The sequence below is a fragment of the Pimephales promelas genome, chromosome 2 (assembly GCF_988280905.1).
Source record: "Pimephales promelas chromosome 2, fPimPro1.hap1.1, whole genome shotgun sequence".
Taxonomy (NCBI): Eukaryota; Metazoa; Chordata; class Actinopteri; order Cypriniformes; family Leuciscidae; genus Pimephales; species Pimephales promelas.
In genome coordinates, this window is record NC_142770.1 from 22,311,732 (window position 1) to 22,328,917 (window position 17,186).

Here is a 17,186-nt window from a genome sequence, read left to right on the forward strand (position 1 = left end):
TTCTTGCTGTGGTATAAAAATTGGAATTTAGTATTGTGAAATTTCACTGGTATCTGAAATTTGGTGGCATAACCAAACACATTTGGAAAAAAATAAAAACAAATAATGGAAGATATTATTTATTGGTCTATTATTGATTGACCAATCTAAATACAAAATAAATAAATACAAAAAAATACAAAATACAATCTAAAAATAATCAGTTAATTTTATTTAATCTGCTAATTGGAAAAAAAAATAATTGTTAGATTGATAATTGATGGGTAAATACTCCCAGTCCACCCAATCCCAGTCCAAAAATCAGTCCACCCTACCTTTTTTTTCAAAGATGTTACATTACAGATTGATTAAAGTTAGAAAAATGGTTTTCAAACTATTTAATGTTGACTTTTTAGAGATAAGCTGGTCATCATTGCATATCTACCATTGTAAGTTAATTAAAAAATTAAATCAATCCCTGCAACCATGAATTGTGCCAGGAATTCAAGGGCTGCCCTCCTAGCATTTGGGTGTATATCTCGAGTGTTTTTGGGTCAGGATGGTGTCCTGGTACATGTTAAGAGCCTGGGGGTTCCCAGCTGTCACTGGTATCCTTTACCAACTGGCCCCAATTGCCTATCTGCCCCACAATGTTTTTTTTTTTTTTTTTTGCTGGTGGTCCTTAAGAATCTGATCTGCCCCTAAAGAGCACCTGCCTGAGAACCTGCCCTTTTAGATCCCAGAGGACCCTCCGTGGTTTGCTCTTTTTTTAAATCTGGGAATTCTGTCAAGATGTTCATTTTTGGCAATCAGAGTTGAGTAAAGCTCTAATCAGACAAGATTGTTAAGGTCTCCCTACTGAGGCCCCTGTTGCCCTATGTGATTTTTAATTTAATGAAGCAAACGTCATTTATTTTCCAAAATTCAAAGTCTTCAGATTTTAAGTTGCAGTCTTGTCCCAGTGTGTCAAGCTCTTCTCCAAAATGACTGGGTCTGGAATGGATCACCCGAGGACAATCATTTCAATAACTGAATCAATCGAACAACTCGCTATTAAACTTCTGTTAATACATGCCTGGATGTAGGCATCTTGAACAGGGATCCAGACTGCGACCAAAGCGGAACGAAACTGCACTACTAATTTTTGATTCATGGACCGTTTAAAAGTGCAGCGCTTCGAGCTACTCGCCAGTCGCGGGCTGATCTCGATCATGCGACATCATTGCCACACGGCACTGGGAGATCCAGTAAAGAAAACCTTTGAATTCGACTCTGAATTAATAACATCGCTGCGAGATCCAGTGAGAAACATTTAGATCCAGAGTTCTCTGTTATGAACCATAGATATCAGATCAAACGGCACTGATGTGAAAACCAGGAGAAACAGTGTGCCATGAATGAACAAGTTATAGAAGGCTTTAAGTCCACACATCAGAAACATTCACCATGGATTTAATGTAGTAGCACTAAACGAAACTATTGTATTGACATAGATAGTCAAACACTTACAAGTGGGGCTGAAATGATTAGTCGAAATTGTCGACAAATATCTTTGTTGTCGAGTAGTCGTTTGATCTCACGTGACCTAATGTAAGGGCGTGCAATTTTGTGATTTGACCGCTACGGAGCAGTGGTGCAGTGCAATGCAGCCCTTTGCAAATGTTATTGCGGTAAAAGAAAAAAACGCAAATTATGATGGAGTGCAAACGAATCCGAACTAGCAAGGTTTGGGAAAGTTTCACAAAACTTAAAACCAACAATGCGGTCATGTGCAATACATGCAAGGCGGAACTTGCTTTTCACGGGAGCACAACATGCATGTTGGAGCACTTAAAGAGGAAACATCCCGGCAAAAGAGAAGCCGGTGAAAATCAAGTGTTCTCCAGCTGGATCTAACTATCTAGTGCTAACGTTAATCTCTTTTAGATAATGCAATACTACTAATAATAGTAATAATATTATCAATAGTAATACAATTACAGTAATGTGATTTATTTTGCATAGAATAAAGCTTCATTGAGCTTAGGAGTCAGGGCTGTTTTTATTATTGTAACACTATTAGGTATTATAGTCTTATCACTTGCCTGTATTTTGTTCCATAATCATGAAAACTTACAAAATGAGATGTTAGGAAGAATATCATGGCAGTTACTTTTTCTTTTTCATACTGTAAATTAAAAGGTGGATGAGTATCTGTCTCTGTCAGCTCAATTCTCATATAAAAAAAAGATTGTAATTTTATACTTATAATAATGGTTTGCAGATTAATATTTTACCATTCTTTGTGTCCTGGAGTAAATGTGCCGTGTATGTTTCAGTTCTAAGAAAGCAGTGGTTCAATTAAACAATGCTTAGAGAGCATTTGTGTGTGATTTGAGTTGGACTGAAATCTGAAAACTTAAAGAGAATGACCTGTTTAGTTGGCTCAAAGTTCATTAAAACAATTATTTCAAAAGCTGAACTTTATATTATAGTAAGAATATGTATAACTCAATGTTTTAACTAATTGAAAAAGCTGAATAATCCTTCCAAACTTACTGATTAGCCAGCAAAATAATCGGCGATTAGTCGATTAATCGTTCTAATAATCGTTAGATTAATCGATTCTCAAAATAATCGTTTGTTGCAGCCCTACTTACAAGTACTGCACATCTTTTTCCAGTCCTTCAAAACTATAATATCATATTTAAATGTTATTTATTTAAATGTGATGCACCAAAAAAAGTGAATCTTTCAAAGATTGTCCCCATTCATAAAACTAAAAGTTACAAGATGTAGAAAAACTCACACTTACTTAAAAAAAAAATAATAATAATAAAATACCATTGTACACAGTAGGTATAGCTGCAGCTGCAGAGGACACTTATTGGCTGTTTTCACTCCCTAATATCTATTTTTCACTCGTTTTGCTTTTGAATTTATATTAAGAAATTATGAATGATAATAATTGAAGTTAAATTCATCTACATCTCAAATTAAGCTCAGTGCTTCATTGTCAGTGGCTCCGGTGCTGCTGCTCTCCAATGTTAGTCTGGAGCCTTTTGAACTGTTAGTAATAGTTATTTTGGGGCAAAATGTAAATAATTGGATTGCAAGGTCAGCAAGGTGTAAGTGGCTACAGTGCTCCTAGTAAAAAAAGTTAGTCTGAAGCCCTGTTGAAGTACAGTGCTTTTTATTATTATTATTGTCTAGGCATTTTTGTCAGTTTCGTAAATAGCGGTTTGTGCTGAAAAGAGTCGACATCATCCTCTTACCTGCAAATTCTGAAGATATGACAAGTATCACTTTTTATTTTTTTGGTAATCGTTTAATTTTGTTGCTTTGCAGATTTTACAGTCAACGGAGAAAGCTTTAAAATCCAGTCAGACTCAAGCCGTACTGCCATCTGAAAGAAAAAGCTGACGACTGACTTTACCGAGTTTTAATCAAAGTGAACATGCGTTCCTTCTCGTTTGGGAAAGCGCCGCAATTCCCTAAATTGTTTTTCACGATTCATTTTAGCTCGTCATCAAATTAAAAACGCATTAGAGAGGTGTATAGCACCGCTACCCTGGCTTTTTTCACATCTTAAGCACTGAGGCATCAAATGCTGCTTTCCATGCAAGACACGAGCAGAAAAATCAAGTTATGTCATGCATGTTGCTATCATACGATAGCTTTGTTTTCAAGCTTCTAGCGCGTTCATCGTTTATTATCACGATAAGAGAATGTGGGGGTGTACTTAATTGCGACATAATCCATTTAAGAGCCTACATATTTTGCAGTGGCCTACAGGTGGGCGTTGAAACTCCAGATAGTCACCGCAATAAGCCGGAGGCACTAAAGACTCCCATTGTTGTAGGTATGCATGTGGGGTCAATATGTCTTCCACACCCTTTTCTCAAGTATCGGGATGCTGACAGGTCGTCCGGTTCATGTTTGCTCTACAAGCATGTTTGGGCCGGTGTTTTTCCGAGGGCAAAAAGGACCCTGGGTGTGATGGTCCACCCCCAGCTGCAGTAGGCCTGCTGATGGCTTTTTTTGTTTGTTTTAATATGGATTTACCCCATACTGCTCTTTCCTGTTGTGGAGCTCAAAGGCTCACTCATGCATCTCATGAATTAAATTGTTAAGGGACATAACATGGCCGCTGCTCTTGGCGTGCTTGCACACTAGCGTCTGCATTAAAGAACTCTGCAAATCCATTGATTTTGAGTTCAGGGGATGGTGACTCACAAGGACATGGAAGAAAAATCAAGTAGGTCTGCATGCAACTGGTAGTTGCCCAGTAGCCGCGTTTCCACTGTCGGGCCAGTGTGAGCCAGGGCTTTAAACGGGCCGTGCCGGGCTAATAGCCTCGGGCTCAAAATCTGCTGCGTTTCCTCTGTCGGGCCAGAAGCTCACTAGCTTAGCTAAGAAGCGCCTCTCTGGAACAACGTCACACAAACACATCATTTCACCAACAAATGGAAGTTTTATCAGAAAACGAATCAGAAAGAAATCACTGGAAACCACGTGATCGCAAAACAAACAGGATAGAAGCGACCGTTTGCTGGCGTTTTTGTTGTTTACTTGTTGAATGTTTAAAACCCAAGCATAGATGTTTTGCTACCGGTTTACAATAAAAAGTGATAGGCCTACATTGATCATAATGAATTAATTTGTCTCAAAATTGCACATTAGTCACACAGAAATAAAGTGGTTTAGCCTACGGTTAGGTCTATTTCACAAAAGAAAGAGGACACACTTACTTATTCAGTTGTGTCTGTTTCTGTTTATTTGGTAGTTACAGGTATTTGCATCACATTTAGAAAGCATAATTTTTACAAATATGCCACCAACAATACGACCTGAGGAGCTTTAGCACTCTCTCCCAGTAGGCTACAGTTATATTTTCAGTCAGAGAAACAGAGGAAAAAAAAAAAAGCTTTATTTTGTGATAGTCAGGTTTAAAGAGACACGCAGGCTACTGACAGATAAAATTAAACTTGATTACGTATTATGTATTATGTAAACGTATTATGATTTGTCTGATTTCTTCAAGCGTTCATATTTACCACGTTTACTATGCTAATAGTTAGCCTGCGCAGTCTTTTGCATTGCGTATAAATATTTATATGGTGACCTGAATCCACATCGGATCACAAACAGAAGGCATTCAAACATGAAAGGGAGTTGAGGTAAATTGTTTTAAAAGTCTTTAATGTGTAACCACTCCTCAAGCCCAAGCTGGCCCGCTTTGGACCAAGGTATTCGGCAGAAAACACTGGCCATTGACCCGAGGAAGCCCCGGAAGTGACAGTGGACGCGCGACTGGCCCTGGCACGCACTAGCATGCCCGACAGTGGAAACGTGGCTAGTGTTCCTTTCCTTCCAAACATTTTTTACTGTCAAGGGATCAACCTTAGGCCAAAAAATGAATAGTGGAAGTTAATCAAATCATGCTATAAAATATAAATATTTTAAATTTAAAGGTTGAATATAACCTAATTTTTGGATGCGCGATGTAACAGCCAGCATATCAGCGTTGGTATTAAATTAGGCTGGTATATTAAAGGCGATAAATAATGGATTGCTGCCTACAGCTTGGACACTTCAGATGTGCACTGTTCACCATTATAGTTTTGAATTGCTTGAAATATGATTCAATCGCTTAAAAAAAGGAAAATATAGGGAAGTGCAACGTGCAGCGCAAGTCTGTCATATAGGCTTCAGACATGGGTTTAAATGGTGAGTTTTGCTGTTGTAACCAGGCTCTCAAAAATGTATTTATTGGCTTTTAAATATAGAGAATTATCGGTATCGGCCAAAATTTTCATATCAATGCATCCCTACTTATTTTTGTCTAAAACTCTCCCTTCTAAAATATAAAATATTTATCAGTGAAATTACTTTCAAAATTCCTTTTGAAATCATTCTTTATACAGTTCCTGCAGAAAAACGCGATTATGCGATCGCTGAATTCAATGCAAAATCAGCCAAAGTCCGCATATTTATGCGGGGGCCGCATTTTTTCAAATACGCCGCACTTTTGCAAAATATGCGGGGTTTGCATGATTTCATAATCCTCGCATTTTTGTTGCAAAAAAGTCACATATATCTTAGCAGAAAGTTGAAAAATGTTGTGTTTGCTTCACGCAAGAGAACAGGGGGTTCATTTCCCCCTGTTTCCATGGGAACGTTATGAAGTGACGCAATTACGCGACGGGATAGCTCACAGCTGAAGTTATTGCAGAGGCCAGACAGACTCACGGAGGCGATTGACATCTCACAAATCGAACTCGTATTCTGTCTGTCACACGTTCTACCATCACATCGTTACTTAATAAACAAAATAAGATAAAAGAAGTAACATCAAACAGAAATTACCCGCACACATGGGGTGTTCGAGGCTCACATATAACACTGCAGAGAGTTCAACAGGGAGCGCGCAGCTCTTAAAGGGCCACACAATATTTACACTCGTTACAGTCTGAAATAAAACAAGATGAGAAATTAAATATTCCCAGCACTTTCTATGATGTAGCTTATCAAAGGAAGTAATAAGAAATGACTCTTTACATTTAGGTAGTAGCCTAGTGAGAACAGGGTGTTGGGGGAATCACTGTTTTTTCTCTTTTTCATCAAACAGCAGTTTTTGCAAATTCCCGCAATTTTTGCAAGTTTCCACAATTTTTGCAAATTCCCGCAATTTCATTAGGGCTGGGCAAAAAAATCGATTTTTCGATTAATCGTTTTTAAAATGTGTTCGATTCAAAATCGATTCTCAACGGCCGGAATCGATTTTTTCCATATAAAGGGCTCGCGGACGCGGTGCGGCGTCTTCTCGTCTCTCTGCACTAGGCAAGCGCCAAGCGCTGCAGCTGTCGATACACACACGCGTTTAGGAGTCGGGACATGACGGAATATTCACTTAACAATCGGGCCAGCATTGCATCGTAACCTATGATCGTAACTAACGTTTATCATTTTCACGTCTTTTTGAGTTTTACAAGCAATGTTAAACTATCCCGTGCTCGCGCACTCTCAGAGATGTCTTTCACTGCGTGCACAGTAACGTTACAGCCTAAATCTGCCTCACAAACAGCTCGCCAGAAACAAAAGTTTTATCCCTGGATTATATCACTTTAACAGTTAAAACACGCGACATTATGTCAAAACTCTGGTATTGGTGAGTAACCTCCTAAAGACAGTCGGTAATGTCTTAAATTAGCATTAAACGTGTGTGACAGAAAATTAATGAAACAGTAATGGATTCGCGCACTAGTTCTTAAAGTGAACGCAGCCATTTGTGTCAGTCATTAATTCTGTTGTCATAACAACAGAATATAGTATTAATTGTAAGCAATCAGAATTAATAGCCTTTGTATTTAATTCAATCTGGACTAAAAAGACTATCCAGTGTTATTTTACATTGGATTACTTTATTCAGTTTCTGTAGTATTTCTGACATCCCCAAAATGTCTCTTAATTTGTGTCTTTATTCTATTGTATTTATTTGTGCTACTTTTTTCCATTTTAATTCAAAGATTGAAATCAAGCTTCCATACATAAACTCTTAAAACAAAAATAAACAAAAAATTACATTACCATTTAGGTAAGATCAATGTAAAAAAAAAAAGTTTAAATATTTATATATTTATTTATCTATATCTATCTTAAACATAAAATAACCTGATACTGTTTGATCAAGCTGTGCGACTGTTCTGACTTTTTTTGCATATTGCATCAAAATCCTGTTTATTCTCTGTATGCATTTAGTGTACCTAAAATAAAAAGAGTTTTATATACAGGTTTATGGCTCTTAATTTCTTTGTATTAATTAACCACTAGTAGGGGTGTAACGGTACATGTATTCGTATTGAACCGTTTCGGTTCGAGGCTTCCGGTTCGGTACGCATACAAACCGAACGATTGCTTGGACCATTTTTCCTGCCGGCAAAATTCGTGCTGACGCGGCCAACACAACGTTGCGCAACATCAAATGGCAAGCGTAATGAAAGCAGAACGAAACTACGCTACTCGTTATGTGCTTCATGGATCGTTTATCAGTTCGGACCAGCAACACCTGTGCAGCGCGAGCCGATCTCGATCAAGCGACACTGTTAATACACAGCGCTAAGAGATCCGGTAAAGAACACATTTGAATTCGCCACTGAGGTAATAACATCGCTGCGAGATCTAGTGAGAAGCGTTCACATTTCTCCGTTATTAACCGTAGATCTCTATTAGATCAAACAGCGCTGTCATGGAAACCAGGAGAAACACTGTGCCGTGAATGAACTAGTAATACTTTACGTCCACAGACCAGCAACATTCACCATGGATTTAATATAGTAACACTAACTGGAACCAGTTTGGCTGGAATGGTGAAATGCTTTCAAGTACTTCAGACATCTTTTTCCAGCACTTCAAAATTCAAATATTATATAAATAAATATATATATTTAAATGTTATGTTTAATGCACTCTCAGAAAAAAAAGGTACAAAAGCTGTCACTGGGGCTGTACCTTTTCAAAAGGTACACTTTTGTACCCAAAGGCTGCATATTGGTACCTTAGTGGTACATATTAGCACCTAAAAGGGACATATTACCACCTGAAAAGGACATATTAGCTCATGACATTGACATATTAGCACCTAAAATGTACATATTAACACTTAAAATGTACATATTAGTACCTCAAATGTACATATTACCACCTAAAATGGACATATTAGCTCATGAAATTGACATATTACCTCCTGAAATGGACATATTAGCACCTAAAATGTACATATTAACACTTAAATGTACATATTAACTCTTAAAATGTACATATTAGCACCCAAAATGTACATATTAACACCTAAATGTACTTATTAGCTTGTGAAATGGACAAAAGTTTACCTTTTGAAAAGGTACAGCCCCAGTGAAAACCTTTGTTCCTTTTTTGTGTGATGACCAAAACATTATTTGTTCATCCTTCAAAGATGACCGCCATTTATAAACCTGAAAGTTTCAAGATCTAGGAAAACTCACACTTATTTAAAAATATTTTTTCTTTAAACAAATAGGAAATTTCTCTGGCATTTCTTTCTTTTTGCTGTATCGAAAACGTACCGAACCGTGACTTTAAAACCGAGGTACGTACCGAACCGTGATTTTTGTGTACCGTTACACCCCTAACCACTAGTAAACTTATGTCCACTGTTCTTTTTTATAAATATAGGATTTGTATTACATCTTCATTATAGTCGAATCGAGAATCAAATCAGGAATCGAAATCGAAAATTGAATCGAGAATCGAATCGAACTGAGAGCTTGTGAATCGAAATCGAATCGAAATTGAAATGTGAATCGATACCCAGCCCTAAATTTCATTGCATAAAATTGCATAAATATCCCGCATATTCCATCGCATTTTTAAAGAAAACGGGCCACGTAATCAAGGATTTTTGCCCGCAACAATCACAAAAAAACTCTGCGTTTTTCTGGAAGGACTGTTTATAATTGTAGATCCATATGAAATGCTTTATGTATCATTATCTGCTAATGAGCAACTTTAATCGTTTCAGTCAAATGAGGGGACGGATTTCTATTTATATCATTAACTGTCTTTGCTCATGTAAACTGGCCAGAGTCTGGGCTGCATTGGCGACTTTTATCCTGTTGCCAGGGCCGGTCGTGAATGACTTCTTTAGCCAGCCTCTATCTTCTTTTCCTCGTGCCCCGCAGTTGCCATTAATAGAAGGCTCAGCTATGTCAGAGCAGGGTGGGGAAGGAGTACAGTGCGAAGTGGAAAAGGTCAGCTTTGAGCCGACCAGGGCTTAGGTAAAAGCAAGCATTCTGATTGGCTTCTGGAGGTTTTCCAGGGGCTGCGGACAGCCAGGCTGACTGCTCACACGTACAGCGTCCTATTGATGGCACTGTATCGGAGTCATTAATCACCGCAGTCAGTCTCTCAGGGAGAGGCCCGCTCTCTCCGTTACTCAATCGCCAAATGAGGAGTGTGGTTCTAACCTCTGACCCTGCTGAGGGTGCATACCACACTATAATGGGAAAGACTACCGAGTACTGCTGAGGGACTCTCCAAACTAGTACTATGACAGAGAGAGCATTGCAGGATTTGACTGTTTTGGCAGTACTTTCGTTTGGTAGCTATTTAAAGTCATGGCGTCAAGTGGCTTGCCAACACCAGTGAGGGAAATACAGAAATGCAGTATGAGTTGACCTAAGTGAGCTGCTGCAGATGGCTTAATGTATTCTCTCTCTCTCTCTCTCTCTCTCTCTCTCTCTCTCTCTCTCTCTCTCTCTCTCTCTCTCTTTCTCTCTCTTTCTCTCTCTCTCAATTTTCCATTTGTTTTTTAATTGTGGGAGATTGAAGATGCTTTTTGCTGATTTAGAGAGATGGTGCAAAACGTTGGGCATTGTTTTTACCCCAAGGGTCTTTATTTAAGGGCCAAGGTACAGTAGAAGTACTTGTTTTAATACATTTCTTTAAAATGGCAATATGGTTGTCACGTTAAGGAAAATTAAATGACACGGGGTCAACTGATGTTTTATCTGTTTTGAAGGGATTGATAAAAACACATGTTAAAATAGAGTATGCTTATTATGAGCTAATTGACTTGTGTGTGAAGTACACATTGATGGTAATCTGCAAGTTAATGTCTAAGGTGGAAAAATAGTTGTTGTTTTCTTCCTATGGTGCATTGTTGGTTATCTATGGTATGATTGCCTTTCCCTTCTGGTTTTAAGGGGAAAAATTCTTAGAGTGTAATATATTTTTATACATGAAGGAATATATTTTTTTGTAAAATAAAAGAGACCATCTCTCTCTCTCTCTCTCTCTCTCTCTCTCTCTCTCTCTCTCTCTCTCTCTCTCTCTCTCTCTCTCATTAAAAACCAAAAAAAGTTTATTTAACTTTAATAAAATTCCTGTTTGAGATCATCTTGCTTGTGGTCATATTCTCAGTTCTCAGCTTGCAGCATTTTAATTGTCATATTGCTTGAATTTTGAATAGTTTTCAGTCACATTACATATAAATAAATAAAGAAATAAAAAGATTGTAAAAAAAAAAAAGTGTGCTGTTGGAATTATCCAACAAGGCACATTTGCAGGGTTCCAGACTGTGACTAAAACGGTCGCATTTGCGATAAAAAAAAATTAATGTTTGCTGAGATCGCTATGGTGGCAATAAAAAATAACATGTTTTGGTTTTTTACAAGCATGTTCTGTGATGAATAGCACAACACGTCTTTTGTTGTTTTGCCATAATAAAATGAGATGATGTTTTTTGCTGTGGAAAAATCTATCACTGAGTTCTACCTCACCGAGCGCCAAAATATGCTCAGGATCAGCTTTCAACGTCAGAAACGCACGTCAAACCAAAAAAAAGATGAGGGCTTTTTTCAAAGCCCTCATCTCTATCGAGCAACGACGCTGATGGCTGTGCCAGCATGAGAGAGAAAACGACAGAGACGTGTCAATGAATGAACATGGAAGACAGTGCCTTGGCTATTTTGTGCACACAACATGGATAAATATGTCAGCTATGTGGACACGAACTAATCGTTAACAATCCTCAGTTTTGATTGATACTAATATGGATTCTTATTCTCAATATCTTTTAATCTTTGCTGTTTTCTTTTACTCCATGAACTTCACATTATTTGTAGCTCAGCCATCCATTAAACGCAGTAAGATTTGTACTTATTTGTCACCTTTAATGTGTTTTGTTAATTTTAGTAAACAATATAAAATTGACAGAATTTGAAAGCTGAAAGTTTGTTAATATACAAGTAATGTCGTTTTGGTGCTATTTAATGTGGCTTTACGGACCGCTCACTTAGCATTTCGACCTTGGAAAAGAGCCTTTATAAAAAGGCTTGAGAACAATCATGTTACATAATGTCAAATTTACCTCAGAAAAGCCATTGAAAGGTCAACGACAAATAAATTAGTCAGGCAAATAAATATAGAAAGGGTAATTTTGCTAAACATATGCACTATTGCACATAATTCTTATATTTGTACTTAACCTGTTGTCTACATGAGATGCAAGGAGCTAAAAACATTTATAGGATGTACTGTACTTTGTCCAAACTAGACTTTTTGGCCAAGTAAAGCTGGCATTATAATGGTCAGTGACAAAGGCTCAGATTGTGTGTGAAGGACAAATCTTTGTGACTATGTTCTCAAGTTGGAAAAACAATTCAGTCCCTACTATAAGTGAATCTTATGGCACTTTTCCACTACACAGTACCAGCTCGACTCGACTCGGCTTGCCTTTGTTTGGTTTTCCACTGTGTAAAAGTTGTACCTGTTCCTGCTTTCGGGTACTTTTTTGTACCACCTCCGGCAAGGTTCTGATCGAGCTGAGGCGAGCTAAGGCAGTACTAAAATGTCATGTGAAAACAATGCAGACTGCTGATTGGTCAGAGAGAATTGTCACCATTCACTGCGTCATCATTACACGCGCCAGATGGAGTCTCCAGAATAACCCCGCCACGTTTAAATATTTTGGCCAGAGATGGTTACTAAACTAACTACTATTATTATGGCAACTTAGAAGAATACACCGTGGTCAAACGAGGAGGTGCAGACTTTCCTTTGTTTGGTTGCCGAAGAGAGGATCCAGCGAGAGATTGATAGGGCAATGAGAAACGAAAAGGTGTCGCTATGACGACCGGGTACTATTTGTGTCGGTATTGTCTGCAATGGAAAATGGAACGAAAAGCGAGCTGAGTCGAGCCGAGCCAAAGCGAGCCGAGTCGAATGGAAAAGCTTGGTTGGTTCCCAGGACATCCACAAGATGGATGAAAATGCTGATGCTGTAAAAGGAGGGCAGACGTGACAACGCATGACAAAATTGAAACATGTATTCTTTTGTGCACTTAAAAAATAATTAAATGATTCATAGTAAAAAAAAATCCCTAATAGGAGCCAATCATGAATTGATTATTAGCCTATTAGACTATTATTATAGTCTATTTATTTTGTCTGGAGCCCTGCCTTGGCTGCAAGTAAATATTGTTGTATTGCATCAACTGGAATGCATGACTCAATCCTTTTTATAAGCTTGTCCAATAGCATGGCCCCCTGGGGGTGATGGACAAGGGGTGTCGCCATGGTACCAGGGCAAAGGGCACTCTTCCCCCTTTGCCAACTGAACTGTTGTCTGCAAGCCTCTTACTGCTTGCCCTCTCCCCCAACCTATATACATCCCTGTCAAATCCTAATCTCCCGGAGCGTCCAGTGGACTGTTTCAGGCCTCCAACACAATGGCCCTCTGTAGTTTTGCTGGTGTGTAGTAGGCACTGGCCTTCGTGATTCTCTCTCTCTTTTTTTCACGCATGAAGTGATTTCCATTTTGTCTTTAGAACAGAATGGCCCATTTCTTCTCAGGTCATTTTGACTGCTGAAAGGGTCCGAGTCCATTGCCGGTGAGTCTGGCGGCAGGGTTCCTGTGACCAGTGCAGCTTCTTGTGCCGGGCTGATCAAGGGAGGAATTCTGTGATGGGCCCCTTTTTCCACCTTTTAGAGATCAGCCCGCCATTCCTGAGAGCTGAAAGGACGTCTTTATCCGCAACCGGAGATGAGGTTTAAGTTCTTTCATGTACCTGCCAATTTCATCTGGCTCTTTGTGAATGCTCAATGGTGGGACTGTAGTGGAAAAGTGCGTAAAGCTGAAGAGGGTCACGCTACTGACTGTACCTCCAGCCATACCTGTACGGATAAATGATGTGCGATAAGACTTCAGGCATTCTGCAAATTTCTAATAAAAGTCTTTAAAAAAAACTTGTCGAAAGGTGGCAGGGTTTTCAGCAGGAGTTACTCCTCTTTAGTCAGTTCATGTGAAGTAAGATTGACTTAAGTTTAAAACGGTTGGATTGGTGGCTTTTGTGTGTGTGCCTCTGGTCTATGTAATGAGGTACATCAGCAGTCATTATAGATTATCCACTGGCATAATGAAAGTTCCTCTTGAAAACTAACAAGTCAGGGACTTCAGTGACTTTTTCCAAATAGCTCTGAACCTGAGAGCAAGCACAGATTAGAGTCAGACACTAAATCCCAATGATTATATTTGTGGTGACTTGAAATGAATAGCTTATCGAACTGTAAGAATCTAATGTGAACCTAATTTTATCTGAAAATCTTTGGAGGAAGCGTCTCGGCAGTTTGTCGGCCATTGATGATCCTTGGCCTACACACTGTTGAGTAAATATGAAATATTTTGTTAAACATTCCCTGAAATTCTTGCTCGTAACCCGAAAACACACCTTATGTTCTATCTCCACAACACAATGTTATTGCTCTCAGTAGTATCCATGTTTTTCTGTCAACCATGTGTCTTTAATTTTCATTCGATGTCTTTTTAAACATTCGAGGACGGTGTTTTGTCGGCGTCTGGTTGAGACTGCAAAACAAACCTGACTTTGAAAAAGGGTTGTTGATTATTTGGACTTTGTTATAGGAGTAACTCTCCTGCTGGCTTTCAGAATTAATCTCCAAAGGATAGAGAGTTGGGTCTACAGTGTTGTTGTTTGGGAGTCTTCTGAAGAAGCTCCTCTCGAACCCCCACCGAACACGGGGAGCGTGAGAGACCGCCCCACCCCTCTCGAAACCACTTCCCTCGTTCATAGGTTAGACACGAGGACTCGAGAGCAGTTCTCGGGGGAAATCAGCTGCATTGTATGGAGCTGCTCCCTCTTCAAATGCATAAAAATCTCCGGCCCACCCTGCACTAAACCCATCCCTCTTTTCACCGCAGGCCTTTTCTCCTTCCTCTCGGAGTGAAAGACCTGCATGAATAACAAACCTCTAGAGTGTAGAGCTCCCCCCCCATGAGACAATTTCAGATGGTGTGCATTCCTCTGAAGTGTTTAAACCGGTCGGTCGCTATGGACTGACCCCCTGTCTCCGACCATTTCCGTCAACACTCATGGAGCAGGTTACTCTTCAAGTGCTGGGTGTTTTTTCAGGGACATGTTCGATGATGAATGAGGCAGAACGGGAATGAAAAGCACAGTGTGAGAGCAGAAAAGGGAGAGAAAGCTGTGAATGGTAATCAGATTAGTCTTGATCCACCTGTGTATGTGTGCTTGTGGGTAAGCAAGCAGTGCGAAACATCAGCACTGGCAGAGACCGAAGATCTGGCTTATACCATTAACCTAAAGTGATTTATGGCACCATGATACGTCACTTATTAGATACCTTGATCAGTATTTGAAATCGGATCTAATTGACTAATCATTTAACAAACAACATAATAGGAAGGTCAACAAGTTTATCTCGCACTCCCTTTTGTTTTGTGTCGTGTGCACTTAATTTTTTTTTAATATTTGTTGAAAAAATATTGTTAAATGGTTAAACACTTTAAACAAAAATACCTTGCTTGTTTTAGCCTTCTGCATCTAGTTCTTTTTTTGCACATCTCTAGCTTTTACCAGTAAGCCATTTCAGGCTCTTTACGACGCCAACATGATGTATCAATCTTAAAGGAGTAGTTCACTTTTCAAAAAAACTTTTGCTGATAATTTACTCACCCCCATGTCATCCAAGATGTCCATGTCTTTCTTTCTTCAGTCGAAAAGAAATTAAGGTTTTTGATGAAAACATTCCAGGATTTTTCTCCATATAATGGACTTCAATGGGAACCAAACGGTTCAAGGTCCAAACGACAGTTTCAGTGCAAACTGTTCAAAGGGTTCCAGGCGATGAATAAGGATCTTATCAAGCGAAACGATCATTCATTAAAAAAAAAAATGTTTAAGATTTATAAGCTCAAATGCTCGCCTTGCTCTATTAGGGTTACGGTTAGGGTGTGATGCGCGTTCATGACTCTGCTATTCGAACTCGTTTATCAAAATAAACAAATCTTTTCCAGAGTTAATTCGTTCATTTCGTTCGTTGAATGAACCAAATGACATGAAAAAATATTCTTTCATTTTGATAAACGAGTTCGAACAGGAGAGTCATGAACGCGCATCACAGAACAGAGCAAGGTGAGCATTTGAGCTAATAAAATTTAAAGTTTGGTATGTATTTATTAAATGAGCGATCGTAAATGAGCGATCGTTTCGCTTGATAAGACCCTTATTCACCCCCCATGAGACAATTTCAGATGGTGTGCATTCCTCTGAAGTGTTTAAACCGGTCGGTCGCTATGGACTGACCCCCTGTCTCCGACCATTTCCGTCTGGAATCGTTTAAAGCCCTTTGAACAGTTTGCACTGAAACTGTCTTTCGGACCATGAACCGTTTGGTTACCAGTAAAGTCCATTATATGGAGAAAAATGCTGGAATGTTTTCATCAAAAACCTTAATTTCTGTTCGACTGAAGAAAGAAAAATATGGACATCTTGGATGACATGGGGGTGAGTAAATAATCAGCAAAAGTTTTTTCAAAAGTGAACCACTCCTTTAAGTTGCGTTGGTCAGACATGTCAGTGTAGTCTTTTGCTATTGAAATGCTTGTTAATGAATTCCTCTCTTTCTCTTTCTCAACACAGGTCTTAGAGGCAGCCCCTTAACTATGGGATTTCAAAACTACTGAGGGCACTTTCACAAAAGGAGGGAAAAGAGGCGTAATCGAGAACAAAAGGAGAGGATTGAGCTTTTGAAAAGAGGATCAGTTCTTTCGGACTCTGTGGGGTGCATGCTGCCCCCTCAACTGGACGTCCTCTTTTGTGCGAGAGAAAATAAAAGCAGGCATGCGCAATAAACTGAAAGAGTTCCGGGATGGGGGACGCCCCATGCTGGGGCAGAGGGACAGGACTCTTGTGGTGCTGCTGATCGCAATGGTGCTGACCGTAACGGAAGTGCGGGCTTCCTGGGATCAGAACCCTATGGAAGTTCTAGGCGATGTAAGGCAGCTGGAGGCGTCTATGCACTCGGCGGTCTTGTCGGACCTACGTGAGGCTGAAGCGGCGGTTGTGTCCGTGTCGCAGCCCAGCGGCTTCCCAGACTCCTCAGCGGTGGTGGGCAGGGTGTTCCAAATGGGGCTGCCCATCAAAGCAAAGGACGCCAGGGGTGTAGTAAAGGTGAGGTGTCTTCCTTTAAAGTTTATGGTATCCTTAAAAATGTGTTGCAAATGTATGCAAACAAATTTGTCCTCTGGTGCTCAGCGGATCGTCAGATAGCTCCACATCAACACTCCCCAGCCAATGTACTCAGTCAGTGCAAAAGACGTGACTTTGCCCCAAGCACTGCTCAAATCTTATTCTACGCTTTCCTTATGA

At 39.4% G+C, this 17,186-nt stretch overlaps 1 protein-coding gene across 3 annotated transcripts in view; it reads left to right on the forward strand.

Annotated features, from left to right (window-relative positions):
* dag1 (dystroglycan 1) overlaps nt 1-17,186 on the forward strand; it is a 46,565-nt gene that overhangs the window by 15,483 nt on the left and 13,896 nt on the right. For all 3 annotated transcript variants that reach the window (XM_089117936.1, XM_039668608.2, XM_039668606.2), the window contains exon 2: nt 16,458-16,988. In XM_089117936.1, the coding sequence (XP_088974062.1) occupies nt 16,659-16,988 (330 nt within the window). In that variant the 5' untranslated portion in view covers nt 16,458-16,658. The remainder of the gene's footprint in view (nt 1-16,457; nt 16,989-17,186) is intronic.